Genomic DNA, 16,262 nt, shown 5'->3' with positions numbered 1-16,262 from the left:
TACTCACATAAGTCGTGAGTTTTGCTGACACCGTGTGATGCAACGCTGCCAACCCAAACAACACAAAAGGAGTGCAGGGCGGAGAGGTACAGGGCTTTGTAAAGAAAACATAGTACTCAAAAAACATTTTAGCACTATTTAACCATTATCACTGTGACATATAAAAGCTTATAAGACACAAATACTTTCACTGGTCATTTTGGATAGCAGATAAAATTGTACTTTTGTAGTAAACATAGGGACGTCTGGCTTCTAGTACTAAAACGGTGACTAATTTGGACCCCATGAATTTCTCTAGAAAGGCCCATTTCACACCAAACCACTCTGAATGATTTTGTTTACATCTAAACGCTTAAATGATTAAGTCATTTTGCAAAATCGATGGAGTTCCCCTTTAATTATATCTGACCTTAGCAAGAGTTGATGTTAGCTAGACTAATTTGTCTTGACTAACATCAGGAGCTTGTTAATCTGTCCCTGGTTCTCCTCTGTGAGCTCATACATGTGGGCAGATGTTTCAGCAGCAGTGAAGTTGACTCTAAGCCGCTTTTTTGTCATAAACTTTACATTTTATGTTTTACTCAGTCTGCCTATTGATGTATGTGTTATTGAAGGGTGTGCTTGTCAGACAGGCTGGCAGAATATCTCAGTCTCTGTGTGCCAAACCTGAATCGAGTCCAAAGATTTGGAATCACTGTCTGTTTCCCAAATGCCTAGAAATAGGAAATTTTCACTATACAGAGCTAAATGATTGTACCCAGGCTACACTCTTAGCAAATGGGATTCTATGTAGTAGCAAAAAAGGTTTCATGACTTGCAAGATTCCTCAAAGAACCATACACAACAGGTTTCCCATTATACAGACCATGCAAAGAACCACATGCATTCAAATGATTCTATATAGTGCATTTACTGAAGAACGCTTTGCTTTTTAAGGAAATATGTGCTTTAACAAAATGATAACAAATGTTTCATAAATTAAGGCTTCTTACAACTCTTTAATATTTGATCATTTGCTTTCAAATCTCCGATATCACATTATTTATAATCAACAATATGGAAAAAAACCCCAAACCATGAACATTTACATCCAGTTCAGTTCATCATTATGTGTGCTTGTTCTGTTTTTATTGCAGAAGATGAATGGTTGCTATTTTTAACAGTTTTTCCTTTGGGCTCTGGCTCAGTCAAATCCCTTTTAACTCCAGTGTTTTATTTCTGCCTCGTCCTCGATGCTGCGCACAGTGGACGGCAGGTCTGACTGACAGGCAGACTCACATAAAGAGATGATATATAAAATTCTGTATCTCTTATAAAATCATTATAACTGACTCACTGTTTTGCCCCATAGAAAACAGCAGAACAGAATGTATGGCAATGCTTTAAGTGTTTTATGGTAAGGAAAGAAATGCTCCAGCATTTTCAGTTGTGGTCATATTCCTTTTTTAGTCTTCTTCTTCCTTATCAGTGCTTTTTTTGTCCCACAGCTTTCAAAGGCGTAGCACTTAAAATTAGCAACATCAGAAAGTTTGTTTACATTCTGTTAAACTAATACAGCAGGATCCTGGCATCTCAGTGTTTGTAATTTTCTCTTTTGGGGGAAAGGAGTGGGGATGTTTGGGGCTCAGTTTGGGGGGTGGGGGGTTAGGTCCAAAGGCCCTCTTTCTGAGGAGCACCTGTCCTCATACTGTTGTAACCCTCATGACGACCTCATGGTTTGTGGCAGTGCCGAGGCGGTGCTCGCTCGGCCGTAGTTGGCTGAGAATGTGCAGTACAGTGTAGCCACAGTGGTGGTTGAGTAGAGTCCTAATCCGCCTCCCAGTGCGACCTGTGCGCCCTCTCGCGCCTGAGCTGTGGGGCAAGCTCCGTGATCCTCGACTCCCACCTCCTTTGCTGCTGGAGTCCATCGGATCTCCGAGATCTTTGGCCTTCTCATAGTTCAGTACTTTCCACTGCTGGTTCACTGCTTGCCAGCGCTTAAATATTCGGTACACTGATGAACCTTCGTGGATTATAAGGCCTGAGAAGAAGAAGGGAAGCAGAAAGAGGAAGGAAAGAGGAAAAGGATGTAAGAACTTCTAAATGTCTACTTGGCCTGTAAACCACTACTTGGCCTGTAAAGCACAACCACAACTCAGTATTCGCTATAAATGTACATTTTACCTAGAAGCCAGTTTCATCAGCTGAACGTAGGTTCAGTTGCAGCCAGGGAAATGGGGGGGGGGCTGCAGTATCCCTGATATAATAATCATAAGACAAAGTAATCTGTATAATATTTTGAGTGTAATATACACCCATGCATATTTGTTGTGTTTAGAAGTTTATATTTATATGTTTATATTCATATATTTTCATTTTCAAAATCTGCATTATTTATTTTATTAGTGAGCTCACGGCTGTTGGCTGCTCTGTGGATGTCACTCAAACATATACAGGTTGTGAGAAAGAGAAAAAAGAGAAAGTCTATGCAGACTCATAGATCAGTTCTGAGTCTCAAAGCAGCCTAATACTGTTTTTTTTTACTTAAAAATAATCATCTGTGACTGAGGGCCTGTCCAGGGTGTTTCCTGCATTCCTCCACCAGCAACCCCACAATCCAGAAGTATAAGTGGCTTAAATAATGTGAGTCTCACTAATCTGAGACTGTGAGACTATGGGTGGGTTACAAACATTAAAAAGTTTTATAGATTAAGGCCCAATCCCATTTCACCCCTTGTCCCTACCACTTAGCACTTAGCCCTCTGTTTTGCACATAAGGTAAGGTTGTCCCAATTTTTGTTGCGATAGAGGGTGAAGTGTTAGGGTTACATGGCCCTCCTTTCATTAATGGAGGCTCACTCCAAACGGAGTTTTATGAGAAAAAAAGGAAAAACGGGCAAAATGGCTGTGTGAGCGACTAAAGAAACCCATATGTAAGTGTTTTCTCTGTTAAAAAAATACAATAACCATATGGTTAGTTTACATTTACATTTATGGCATTTGGCAGATGCTCCAGAGTGACAATTTAATCATTTTACATAAGTAGGCCAAGGCGGTGTTAGGAGTCTTGCCCAAGGACTCTTATTGGTATAGTGTAGGGTGTTTGCCCAGGTGGGAATTTAACCCCAGTGTAGAAGGCAGAGGTGTTAACCAATACACTATCCCAACCACCGTTAGTTCAATGTATTATTTTGGTTTTCTAGATAGATCAGCACCATTAGCCTGTTAATGAAGCAATGTTTTGTCGTTTGTTTTAATTTGAGGGTTGTTCCATTCCATAGGGCAATTATTTCAACCACTACCCCTTGTAACTCCGAGGGGTTGGGGTGACACTTGAAAACAAGGGGTAGGGCTAAAAAGAAGAAATGGGATTGGGCCTAACCCACTGAGAATTTGACTGAGCATTAGTGAGGTCAGGTACTGATGTTGGATGATCAGTTCTAGATCAACTGATCCCAAAGTTTTTGGATGGAGCTCTATCACTCCAGAGAACACAGTTTCACTGCTCCAAAACCCAGTGCCTGGGGTCTTTATACACCTCTAGCCCTTGGAAATAATTACATTAGACTTATACAAACTATGTCAGCAAGGGGTGCAGCTGAATTCACTCATTAGAGGGGCCATCTGGATACTTCTGGACATATAGTGTGTATTGTGCAGCCATTGATACAGCAGAGTGACTCACCTATGCAAACAATGTCCATGAAGCCATACATGCCATAGCAGATCTGGAAGAGAAGGTCCTGCCGCTGCCATTTGGCTGAAGGACTGAGAGACGACCACACTAGCCAGGAAATGCTGGCAATGAGGAAGAGTGAGCCCAGGATGATGGCTGCAATCTGGACCTTTTCAATCACTGTCAGTGAGATGGTCTGCCACTAGAACATAAAGACAAGTTCAGCTGTAATTTGTGGTTTTCTGTTTATTCACACTTTAAAATTACTTGGATTGCCTTCACTGGCAGTGCAGACCTCTTGGCGAGTCTATTTCTCAGCACAATTATCACAAATTGCAAATGTAATTATCACACACATTCTACCAAATTTTCAAAAATTCTGCATAATTAAATGGTTAAGATTTAAACAGAGTCATTCACAGTGGTTTAGTGGTGACAGGAACCAGACGTTCACCTCTAAAAGTTCCCTCACAGAAAGTTATTACATGAAATGGTTATGAATACACTGTCAAAAACATATCTGTAGAAGTGAATTAGAGTGTTTTGGTGTGAAATGGTTATGAATACGCTGCCTGATGTCTGAGACATTGTTTTATCATAGTTTTTGAGAACTTAAAATCTGTTCATGGTGGAGTGATACACGCAGGGCGTTGTGAGGCAAAATAGTCCCCAAAGAAAACTTAATATTTCAGGTTGTTCACTATTCCCATCATGTTGCCATGTAACCATCATCCTGTTCCCATCATCAACATTCCATATAAAACTCAGAAGACACATGTGGGTTCACTGGTGGGTTTGGTTAGTAAATAAAATGTCTATGTCTGTGTTGCAGTCATGGCAATCCCTGGTTCCTATCACCACCACTGTAAAGAAATCTGAACCATTTCACAATCCACTCTGAATCAAACTCAGTTATGCAGGTCCAAAATAACTGCTACTACAGAGCATACATACCAATCTTTTTAGAAAAATAACCGACAAGACAAATGAGTGAATGGGGAGAAAACATTATAGATTCTGGGTCACTGTCAGGACTTGCAGCCAAATAAAAAACTAAAAAATGATCAGGGGGCTGTCCATAAACAGGGCTGTGATTCGTATATGGTTCATCCAGGAGGTAAACGGTCTCAAAACGAAGCTGACATTCTGCAGTTTAACCTCAAAGTCAGTACTTTTTTGCAGTAAAATGTGCTGGAATACAGAAAGGAAACGTGTGCACTCACACGCACAAACCTCCACCGACCTGCAGAGGGTTCTTGGTGCTGATTGCTAGCACTTGGTATTTGAAGTAGCAGAGCTCACAGCTCCAGGAGCCCCTTTCGCTGATCCAGCGGATGAGGCAGGGCTGGTGGGTGCAGCGCACAGAGCCATCACACCGACACGGACTCAGCAACTCCCCCTGCAGAGAGAAAGCGTTGTTACTACAGGTGTGAATCTCTTAGCTGATAGAGAATTGATTTCAATCATGATTTACTGGTCTGAGGATTTGGAAACCTCTCTGGTGGAAAAGTGTAACTGCACACAGAGCATTGTGTAGTGCTTTCTGGATTCAAAATGACTGTTGGACTGCGTTCAGTACCATTCAAGTGCAGCAGTATAAGAAAAATACTGTCTAAAATTATACTATATCAAGAATTCTGCACTCAGGAAGTGTGAGGGGATTATATAACAGAGAGAACGCAGTAATACACACTCATGTCTGTGTGTGGCCGTGTGATTGGTGAAGCACAAAGAACCTGCTGGTGTGATTGTTTTTTCCTCTGGTTTTTATGTTAAGCTTATTTCATTTAATAGCCTATAATAATAATAATGTAATAATTAAATAATAGCGTATAATAGCCTTTAGATCTCCACAACGGATTAGCACCTTCTTACTCAAAGCTGAGTTAAACTTATTATTTGCCAGCTTCTTTTTCAGATTTTTTCTATTCCACCATAAATGGTGCAGTATCAGGCTACAGAATGTACTACTCCACCATTTAAGCTGATACAGGAAAATCTGAACAAGAAGCAGTCGAATAGGAAGCCAACTTCAGTCTTGTCCTTCTTATTGTGTTTTGGGGCCTTTTTTTTATTTTTATGTGCATTAACACTAAACGTGATTTAAACATTGATGGATTTGCTGATGTGTGTGGTTGTGTTTCTCATGCTAAACTTGGATTTTAACATCAGGTGTAGACTGAGTTTTCTCCTCCTCTGGGCAGCTAATCAGCTGAAACAGAAATTTATGCTATTGAGAGCAGACAGTTTGACCTAGATTGATCTATGTCTGAGGTTTATAACAAAAAATTGTTTACAAGCAGATCTTGAACTCTCCAACATGGCAAACATGCAGACGTATCAACTCAGATAGAAAAAGATGCAACACAGCATCTATGTATGTATATCTATGGTGTAATGCAACTTTAAACGGTTATCCAAAAGAAAAGATACCTAAACTACAAAAAAACAAATGTTTCAGTAGTGAATGTTTCAATAGTTACAATTATAGCTCATTTTGAACACAAAAACTCATGACAATTGTTCCACACTGGTATCATTAACACTAAACGTGATTTAAACATTGATGGATTTGCTGATGTGTGTGGTTGTGTTTCTCATGCTAAACTTGGATTTTAACATCAGGTGTAGACTGAGTTTTCTCCTCCTCTGGGCAGCTAATCAGCTGAAACAGAAATTTATGCTATTGAGAGCAGACAGTTTGACCTAGATTGATCTATGTCTGAGGTTTATAACAAAAAATTGTTTACAAGCAGATCTTGAACTCTCCAACATGGCAAACATGCAGACGTATCAACTCAGATAGAAAAAGATGCAACACAGCATCTATGTATGTATATCTATGGTGTAATGCAACTTTAAACGGTTATCCAAAAGAAAAGATACCTAAACTACAAAAAAACAAATGTTTCAGTAGTGAATGTTTCAATAGTTACAATTATAGCTCATTTTGAACACAAAAACTCATGACAATTGTTCCACACTGGTATCTAACTGCTTACCATGTGGCTATTAGTAACAGGGAGGCAGCCTCACTTCCTGCCCTAAAATGCAGGGGTGTGGATAAAATAAGGCCCCACCTATGGACTAAAATGCTTAGTAAAAAGCCTTTGTGTGTACAGGTGTAAGTTTAAGCTTTAGGGTTTGAGACAGACTCCTCCTACCAGAAAGTATTCTATAAACTATAATTGTGTCTAACATACTTATTGCTGTCTCTATTAAGATTTTTTTTACTCCAATAAGAGTATGAAGTACTTGTTCATTTGTTTTCCAATGGCATGAAGTTCCACTGTGTTGGGTCTTACCTGCACACACTGACCCTCCTGTTAACTGACTCAAATTAATCAATCATAAACATTGTTTCACCTAAACACAAACTATTTAATCATAGACATATTTCTATAAAGCTGCTTTATGACTACACCTGCTGCAAAAAGTCCCGCATAAATAAACTCTAACTTGACTTTTTGACCATCTCTCTGTCTGTCACAGGTTTTGTTTCTTTTTAGGCGAATCTCACTCAGTTTGTGTGCTGCTGTCCTGGTGAATACATGCATGAGTGTTCATTGACTGTAGATAGCTGCAGGGTGGTGGGGGGTGGTGGTGGGGGGTGGTGTTGGAGAAGAAGGGAGAAGAAGATTGTAAATGAATAGAGGATGGTTAGAGCGGGGTGGCAGAACGGTGACTCATACACTTTACTGCCTGTCTGCCAACGTGGCAGCACTCTGTGCTCGTGCCCTTTACGTGGTCTATACAATTTCTCTCTCTCTGTCTCTCTCCCCTCTGCCTGCATTAAAATGTGCAGCCACATTAGAGACATGAAAGAAGGAGATTATTCAGACAAAAGGGGGTGAGTTTGCTTGAAAAGCCTTTGTCGTCTTGCAGAAAAAATTTCACTGATGTCAGGTGGGCGAGAACAAAGACTGCATTACAAAACCGCTGCACTACAAAAACAGTCTGTGTTGAATTTGTTGTAGTTGTGATGTCACAACCATGAGCATATTTGCAAATGATCATCCATTCTACCGCAATTTAGTCCCACTCCTTCAGCCTACAGCAGTTTAACCCCACCCATTCAGCCTACAGCAGTTTAGCCTCACCTATTCAGCCTACAGCAGTTTAACACCACCCATTCAGCCTACAGCAATTTAGCCCCACCCATTCAGCCTACAGCAGTTTAGCCTCGCCTATTCAGCCTAATCAGGCCATTTAGCCTACAGCAGTTTAGTCCAACCCATTCAACCTACAGCAGTTTAGTCCCACCCATTCAGCCTATAGTAGTTTAATCCCACCCATTCAACCTACAGCAGTTTAGCCCCACCTTTTCAGCTTACAGCAGTTTACTCCCACCATTCAGCCTACAGCAGTTTAGTTCAGCCTTTTACCATTGAAGTAATGTGCAGTGTTGTACGTTACCTTGTTTGTGCCGAAACCTCCCCTTGACTGTAATTCGTCCTAATCACAGGTGTCACATGGTGGCCTGTGTCACCACCCGGGATGGGGCAGTAGGGAAGTAGCGTGCTACTTTTTGTAGTTAGCTACAAATATTGGTAGCTAGTAGCTGTAGCCACAACAGTTTTATTAAATGTAGCTAGTAGCTATAGCAACTACAATTTTGTGCGTAGCTATAGCGAACATTTTCACTACAATTTCACTACTGGCTTCGGGCAATCCGAGCACCCCACCCCACCCCACACGCTGATCACCCTTTACTAGCAGGCTTAACTCAGGGATCACAACCAAAATGTTCAGAAGAGCCGCTTTGTCCTTTCAGCAATAATGAAACCACCTTGGGAGCCACAACACTATATGTCCATTTTACCATTTTGGTTCTAAGTATGTCTTAGTGTGTGCTGATGTGCTAATACAGGCTAAAAATACAAACGCAAACTCAGACTTATTTTTCTCTGCTTTAACCTTTAGCTCAGCTATAGCCGCTTTTCTCGCATCCCAGGAAACTTCACCGTGAGTTTCTTGTAAAGTGTCTCTCAGTGTTTGACTTTTTACGAGGTTGAAGTCGCTTCTCATTCTCCAGCTTCTGGTTCAAATTGTCCCGTTCCACCTTAAATGGTGCATGAAGCGCCAGAATATACTGCTGCTCCATTTAAGGTGGACCCTGAGAATTTGAACGAGAAACGGGAGAATGAGAAGCTGACTTCATTTTCATGAGTTGCTGCAGATTAAGCGTATCAGAAAACCAGTGATTTATAAATGTAAATTCATGTAAATTCCAGTTTTCTGCATTGTTGTGTCTGCGCTTCAGTCTTCAGCATTAAAGGTTGGTGAATTAGCAGTTATGCGTTAACTCCAAAAAACTAGTTCTGCAGCAGTGCAGAGATTATTCAGGCCTGATTCTCACCCCAAACAGAGTCACTGATGAGAATTTTGATGCTAAAGTGTTGTTGAAGTTTAATAAAGACTCTGAATGTGCATGTCTGTACACACACCGATCAGACATAACATTATGAGCACCTCCTTGTATCTACGCTCATTGTCCATGTTATCAGCACCACTTACAATAGAGGTGCACTTTGAAGTTCTACAATTACAGACTGTAGTCCGTCTGTTTCTCTGCATAATTTGTTAGCCGCCTTTTACCCTATTCTTCAGTGGTCATGACCCCCATGGACCCTCACAGAGCAGGTACTATTTGGGTGGTGGATCATTCTCAGCACTGCAGTAACTCTATGGTGTGTTAGTGTGATCCACTCATACCAGCACAACACAGACACAGCAGTGCATCTGGGGTTTTTAACACTGTGTCCACTCCCTGTCTACTCTATTAGACGTACCTGCATTGTCGGTTCACCCTGTAGATGTAAATAGAGAGATGACATCTCTTGCTGAACAGTATGTGCTAATCATCCTCTCATCCTTCATCAGTGTTCACAGGATGCCGCACATAGTACACTGTTGGCTAGATATTTTTAGTTGGTGGACTATTCTCAGTCCAGCAGTGACACTGAGGTGATTAAAAACTCCAGCAGCGCTGCTGTGTCTGATCCACTCAGACCAGTGCAACACCTACTAACACACCACCACCACGCCAGTGTTGCTACAGTACTGAGAATGATCAACCACCCAAATAGAACAGGGCACAAGGTGGCTAACAAAGTATGCAGAGAAACAGATGAACTACATTCGGTAAGTGTAGAACTACAAAGTGCACCTATATAGTAAGTGGAGCTGATAAAACTGACAATGATTGTAGAAATAAGGAGGTGGTCATAATGTTATGATCAGTGTATCTTGCTGAAATGTTTAAATCTGTTTTATTTCAACAGTAGACAATACTTTGCATAAAAGTCTCTGGTTTGTATTCAGTTACTTTTGTTAGGAAAAACCTGGAATGATTGACTTTGCATTTAGTCTTAATTTTTGTTGGATATCACGCCTTTGGGTGTGTAAGTTTGATTGTTGGTTACACTTTTTGGTGATCTTTTTGTACATTTGCAGCTTTTCAATTGTACCTTTCTTTCTGGCACATGATTAAATCCAGTGTCTTGTTCATACTATCAGTTGAGCTTATTTGTGTGTCAGGTGGAGATTAACAAACAAATATTCTGACAGTCGTGCTTTGCACATAGCTAAAAAGTAGCGCACTACCTTTCAAAAAGTAGCTAAAAAGTAGCCACTACTCTTTCTGGAAAAGTAGCTAAATTGTAGCTAGCTACAAATTTTGGGAAAGTAGCTACAAAGTAGCTAACTACTCATTTTTCAGTAGCTATCCCAACCCTGGTCACCATGCAGAGTCTTTAGCAGTGCAGAAACATGAGAGTATAACAGCGTGTCTGGCAATTGTTAGATTCAGTATAGCTTGAAGTACACCAACAGCTTTATTGGAGTGGAAGATGTGGGACAACGATTAAACATTGTGCTGTTCCTGGCTATCAGGAAGCAAATGGATCAACGCAGCTTCCAAAAGATGTGTGGAACTTAACAGTTTAATAGTTGGTGCCACATTTTGAATAGCAGGCAATCAGAACAGACCAAATTTACATATACCAGTCTCAAAGATATACTAACAAAAACAATTCTAAGGGATAAAGAAAAGTTGGAAAATTGTCATGTAGAAATTAATTATGTTTTGGTACATAAAACTGCAGGAAAAATGGAAAATCTGGCTCCTTTTAAAACATCGACTTCTACACCAATCAGATTGTCTAGATGCACTCTAAGCTAGGGCAGCGCCCACAGGGTTAGCCAAAGGGTGGTCAGGGTGGCTAGTGCTGCTCCAGAATCAAGCGTGTATATTCTGGCCACCCTAGTTAGTAAAAGTGAAGAAGTCAGCCATTATCAGCCCGCCATTATTAATAAACCATCAATTATGCTTTTTGGTGAAAATCCTCCGTCATGGTACCAGTCAGTTATGATTTTAAACTTCAGCTTCAAGTCTGTTGACACTGTGTTTAATAATTAGCATACTGTGCTGTGATTGGTTAATTTACTCAGTAGTGATACCCAGTGAGTGGTACTGGGTTAGCAGTGCTGCTCTGGGAGCTACATTATTCAGTAGATATTCCATTTTGAGATAAGTACATTTTTTCACTTCACTGCTTCACAGCTCTTTAGAATGACTTAATTCATTTAATCTATTTTACTGTTATCATTTTATATTGTTTATATATGATTGTTGTACTTAATTTAGGCTGTTCATTAATTTGCACGATTTGTCTTCATGTGTGTTTCATCCCGCTCCCGCCTGCAGAGGGCTGAATGAACACCCGCTCAGCCCACAGCACTGAAGTTTAGTCCCAAATAGCATGATGTTAAAACAAAATTTAAAGTAAAGCAGGTGTTAAACCTGGATGAACTTGTCTACAAGACTGGCCTGACAATGGAAATGGAAACACTTTAATGGAGTCACTAATTCAGAATAACAAAGATAATAATTTTAATGACTATATCCAAACTAACTGGTAACAAACCGTTTGAAGATGATATCCCAACAAAATACAGCAGCAATGACTTTATAAATGATGTAAATTATAAATTATGATAAAATAGAAAATATTGCACTACAAATCCAAAATCTGCCTACAGATTTAATATCACATGATGAGTGCCCTGCCAGCCCAAATGGACCAATTTCCAATCTCCTTTTCATTGCTATGATCTTAGAAAAAGTGGCCTCACATTAACTGTGCTCCTGTCTACAAAAAAACTCTCTTCTTGAGATGCTTGTCTGGCTTTAGACCCTTTCACAGTACTGAAACAGCATTAACTAGAGCAGTAAATGATCTCCTTGTGTCTCTTGATAGTGGTGATATTTGCATACTAGTCCTTCTAGAACTCAGTGCAGCATTTCATACTATTGACCACAACATCCTCATTGATAGGCTGGAAAGTTAGTATTAAAGGACAGGCTTATTCCTGGTTCCGAACTTATCTGACAGACCGTTGTCAATTCATCAGTGTTAACGATAAACACTCTGATCGTACACAAGTACAATATGGTGTCCCCCAAGGATCAGTGCTCGGCCGCTGCTTTTCTCTCTGTACATGCTATGTCTTGGTGACCTAATTTGCAGGTTCTGCATTAGTTTTCACTGCTATACAGATGACATGCCACTTTACACATCTGCTAAACTAAATGAGATTCTGAGTCTAGATTATCTTGAAGAATATGTTAAAAATATCAAAAGCTGGATGACCGACAATTTCCTTCTTCTTAATCCTATCCAAACTGAGGTCCTACTACTTGGACTTAAAGCAGAGAGATCTCAACTCTCCAAACTTGAACTAAATTTAGATAGACACACAGTCATTTCAAGCACCACTGTAAAAAATCTAGGCATCACCTTCGATTCGAGTCTCTCTTTTTATACACGTTTGCAACATCGTTAGAACCGCATTCTTTCACTTGCGTAACATCACTAACCTACATAATATTCTAGCCCTGAACAATGCGGAAAAGCTGGTGCATACCTTTATAACCTCCAGGCTGGACTACTGTAACACCATTTTAGCTGGATGCTCCTATACTTCACTAAATAATCTCCAACTCCAGAATACAGCTGCTAGGACCACTAAATTTGACCATGTATCCCCAATCCGTCATTACACTGGCTACCTGTTAAATTTCATGTAGAGTATAAGATCCTTCTCTTAACGTATAAATCATTAATGGCCTGGCTTGCCAGTTCTTAGAATTAGAAAACCCACAGCAGGTGGTCAAGCATTTTCCTGTGTAGCCCCAAAATTGTGGAATCATCACCTCTGTTTAAAACTAGACTCAAAGCTTATCTGTTTGCACAAGCATTTTGCTAATATCAGTTGTTGCACTATTACTCACTAATATCGCTCCATAAACAGACCTGTCCTGTTAATCAATTTCTTTCTCTCTCTCTCTCTCTCTCTCTCTCTCTCCCTTTATTCGAGCCCCTGAGCAATACTTTCAAACCTTGTCTAACCTCGAGGTCAAAGGCCACTTTTCCACTATAGAGCCAAATGATTTCAGTGGTTGTTCCATTCTCCATCTGCTTTGCTGTTAAATCAGGGCCAGAGAATAATTTCAGAAAAACTACACAGGACAGTGACTCATACCTAACTAACACAGCACAGATCCAGAAAACTGTACTGTAAAGAGTCCTGTAGACTCACACTGGGGCTCATAATGACTGATGACTGTTAGCATGAATATTTCATGTTCTCTGACAAGGCAGCTAATTTGTGTTTGTAGAACTAAATGGCAGCAGCAGGAGGACAAACTCCTGTGGAGATGGCTAACCTCTGGAACTGCAAAATCTGGCCAATACAAACAGCACAGTGTTACCTGGTATTGAGGCCATTTCTGGATATTTGGGAGCTTTAAGCTAGCCAACCCAATTGGCACTTCATTCATGTTGATTAGGACGACGTTTCATCAATGAGAAAGTAAAGCATATCTTAAAAGGATAAATAAGTATATGTACAGGATTCTACTGAATTAGTCAAACCTATTAAAAAACAATTAATATTCAAATCTTAGACTTTTGCAATGATTGTGTTCTGACCTATTTAAACCAAGTGCATTAACAGAGATAGTAATAAGAATAATATATACACAATCAAAACTTGTGAGGAGTTTGTCCCAAACCCTAACCCTGAAATTACACTTGGGAAAATCACACTTATATATTCTGTATTTTTTCAATGTAGATCTTTATTATTTCTTTTAAAGTGAAATATTTCAAGAATTTTATTCATACATTTAAAAAAACTTTTTCACCACGAAATCAAAGAGTTTTGATCCATGGCTTATTCAAAGAGTTTTGATCCATGCCCCTGCATTTTAGTGGAATCATCCATTCATGCCCTGATTTACACTGAGTGGAAGCTGGTATATTATCTGTCCAAAAGTATCTAGACAGTCCTAATGAGTGAATTCAGCTGCACCCATTACTGACCCAGCTTGTATAATATTGACAGAAAAGCACTGACTAATAGAATGGGATCAATAGAATAGGAAAGCAGTGGAACTGTGTTCTCTGGAGTGATGGAGCTCCAGCCACCTTTGAGATGAACTGGAGTGATCCTTAACTGACCATCCAACATCAGTACCTGACCTCACTAATGCTCAATCAAATTCTCCATCATTTAATGTAAAGCCTTCCAGAAGAGCAGAGGCTGTTACTGCAGCACAAACTCACTATTAACACAATGTCAAATGTCATTTGTACAGTGTACAAAACTGTACAGCAGGAGAGATTTTTTTAGAGCTCAGCTCATAAATGTCCAGACAGAAACATGTACCTGAACCATGAAAGGTTCTTAAATGTATGACAAGCGGTTCTTTTATAGCATCACATAATAAACACATTTTAGCACCTCCTACTGTTATTAATGATGTTAATGACTAACAAAATCTACACTGACACCAAAAATAATAAAAACAACAATAACACCAACTACAGTTGTAATAATAATAGAAACATTACCACCAACAACAAGAATAACAATAAAAACAACAGCTATTACTACAGTAATAATAAGAGCAACATCACCACATCAACAACAAGAACATCAATAATTATAACAACAACTACTACCGCAGTGATACCAAAAAAATAACAACACCACTACTGACAACTATTACTACTAATACTATTAATACTACTACTAATATAAGAACACCAAAACCACCGGTACCACTACCACCACCAGTAATAAAAACAACAACCTTAGGGGGTGTTTCACAAAGCAGGATTTCTCTGTTTAGCCAGATAGCTCCAAGTCAAGCCTGTCCAATAGGAAATGAGCTGAGAGACACTGCTAATAATAACAGTACCACCACCAACAGCACTATTCCTACTACTATTAATAATCATAATGATGGCAACAATACCACCCCCAACACTATTACTACTACTACTACTATTACTACTAATAAAAAGAAGAAGAAGAAGAAGAAGAAGAAGAAGAAGAAGAAGAAGTGAATGTCAACCTGCTGAGAAGTAAGAACATTCAGTTGCACTTGCTCTCTTGAAACATTAAACGTACACAGTAATAAACTTGACATCAGGCTGTGACTTCATTCAGCATTTAAAAGTCTTCAGTCTTGCCTGCTGTGGATCCAGTTACACTCTGCTTTTACCTACTGAGCTCAGATCATCTATCAGAGTGCGCCGCTCCTTCAGCCTCGCTTGGTAAGACAAGCTTCTCTCTAGTCTCTCGCTCTGGACACCCTCTTTCTCCAAACTGCTCTACAAACCTGCCTTCCTACACAGGTGAGACCCAGAAGATCAAACCTCAGTCTGAAGCCTCCACGACCACCACAACAGCAATGTCCACAGAACAGGTGGACAACACACCTGCGAATTCGCAGTAACAGCCCAACTTTGGCTTGGTTGGGTTGCTGATTGTGACCTGTAGCTTCATTACTGAGCTGTGTTTAAGTGTGTAGAGCTATATGTACATCCTCTAGCACTTACTTTCAGACCAAGAGGATCGAAAAAACGGAGAAAACATCTATCCCATTACATTATTCTTAATCACCAGTTTCTTGCTGGAACTCTCCGTTCCACGTTAAATCGCCCGGCTGTTACATTCTGGCGCCAGAGGCATTTAAGGTGGAACGGAGAGTTTCAGCAAAAAGCCAGTTCGCTGCTCACAGACCTTCTGAGAAGTTTCACAGCTTACCTGCTCCGGTCCCTGGAAGCAGATACGGCACTGCGGGGAGCGCGAGCCGCTGCCCACGCTGCCCGCGAGAGACACGGCGTCCAGCTCGGCTTTGAGCCTCGCGTCGTTCTTCTGCTCGAGCGCCAGGCTCCGGGGCCGCGGCTCCGCTCCGTAGTACTCCTCCTCATCGTCCGGGCGCGCGCAGCCGAAGGGCGTCCAGCCGCAGGGCGCGAGCCCCGTCGGCGGAGGCCTCGAGCGCCGCACGTCCTCGCCCGGCTCGCCGCGCCTCGCGCCCGGGCGCATAAGCACCAGCACTTTGAGCTCATTGAGAAGCACGCGGAGCCTGTATTTGAACATGTTGGAGGACTGAGAGGGGAAACGATAGCAAGGAGCTTTATAGTGTTATTAATATAAATGAATATGAATGGACCAATTAAGCATTTATGTTATCTTTGTTTGCAACAAAAAACGTAAGCACAGCACGTTTGGTTCGTCTGTTCCTCCCAAC

General features: G+C 40.6%; 1 protein-coding gene across 1 annotated transcript; it reads right to left on the bottom strand.

The window, feature by feature from the left end:
• Nucleotides 1-894: 894 nt before the first annotated feature.
• Nucleotides 895-16,262, bottom strand: LOC108424644 (E3 ubiquitin-protein ligase MARCHF9-like). Its single transcript, XM_017692798.2, has 4 exons — nucleotides 15,776-16,262; nucleotides 4,899-5,054; nucleotides 3,665-3,857; nucleotides 895-2,020 (listed from the first exon to the last, which is right to left on the bottom strand). The coding sequence occupies exons 1-4, from the start codon at nucleotides 16,109-16,111 to the stop codon at nucleotides 1,683-1,685; spliced, it is 1,023 nt and encodes a 340-aa protein (XP_017548287.1). The 5' UTR covers nucleotides 16,112-16,262; the 3' UTR covers nucleotides 895-1,682.

This window comes from Pygocentrus nattereri, chromosome 21 (assembly GCF_015220715.1).
Source record: "Pygocentrus nattereri isolate fPygNat1 chromosome 21, fPygNat1.pri, whole genome shotgun sequence".
Taxonomy (NCBI): Eukaryota; Metazoa; Chordata; class Actinopteri; order Characiformes; family Serrasalmidae; genus Pygocentrus; species Pygocentrus nattereri.
The sequence above is the reverse complement of the archived record's forward strand: the minus strand, read 5'-3'. Positions and strand labels throughout refer to the sequence as shown.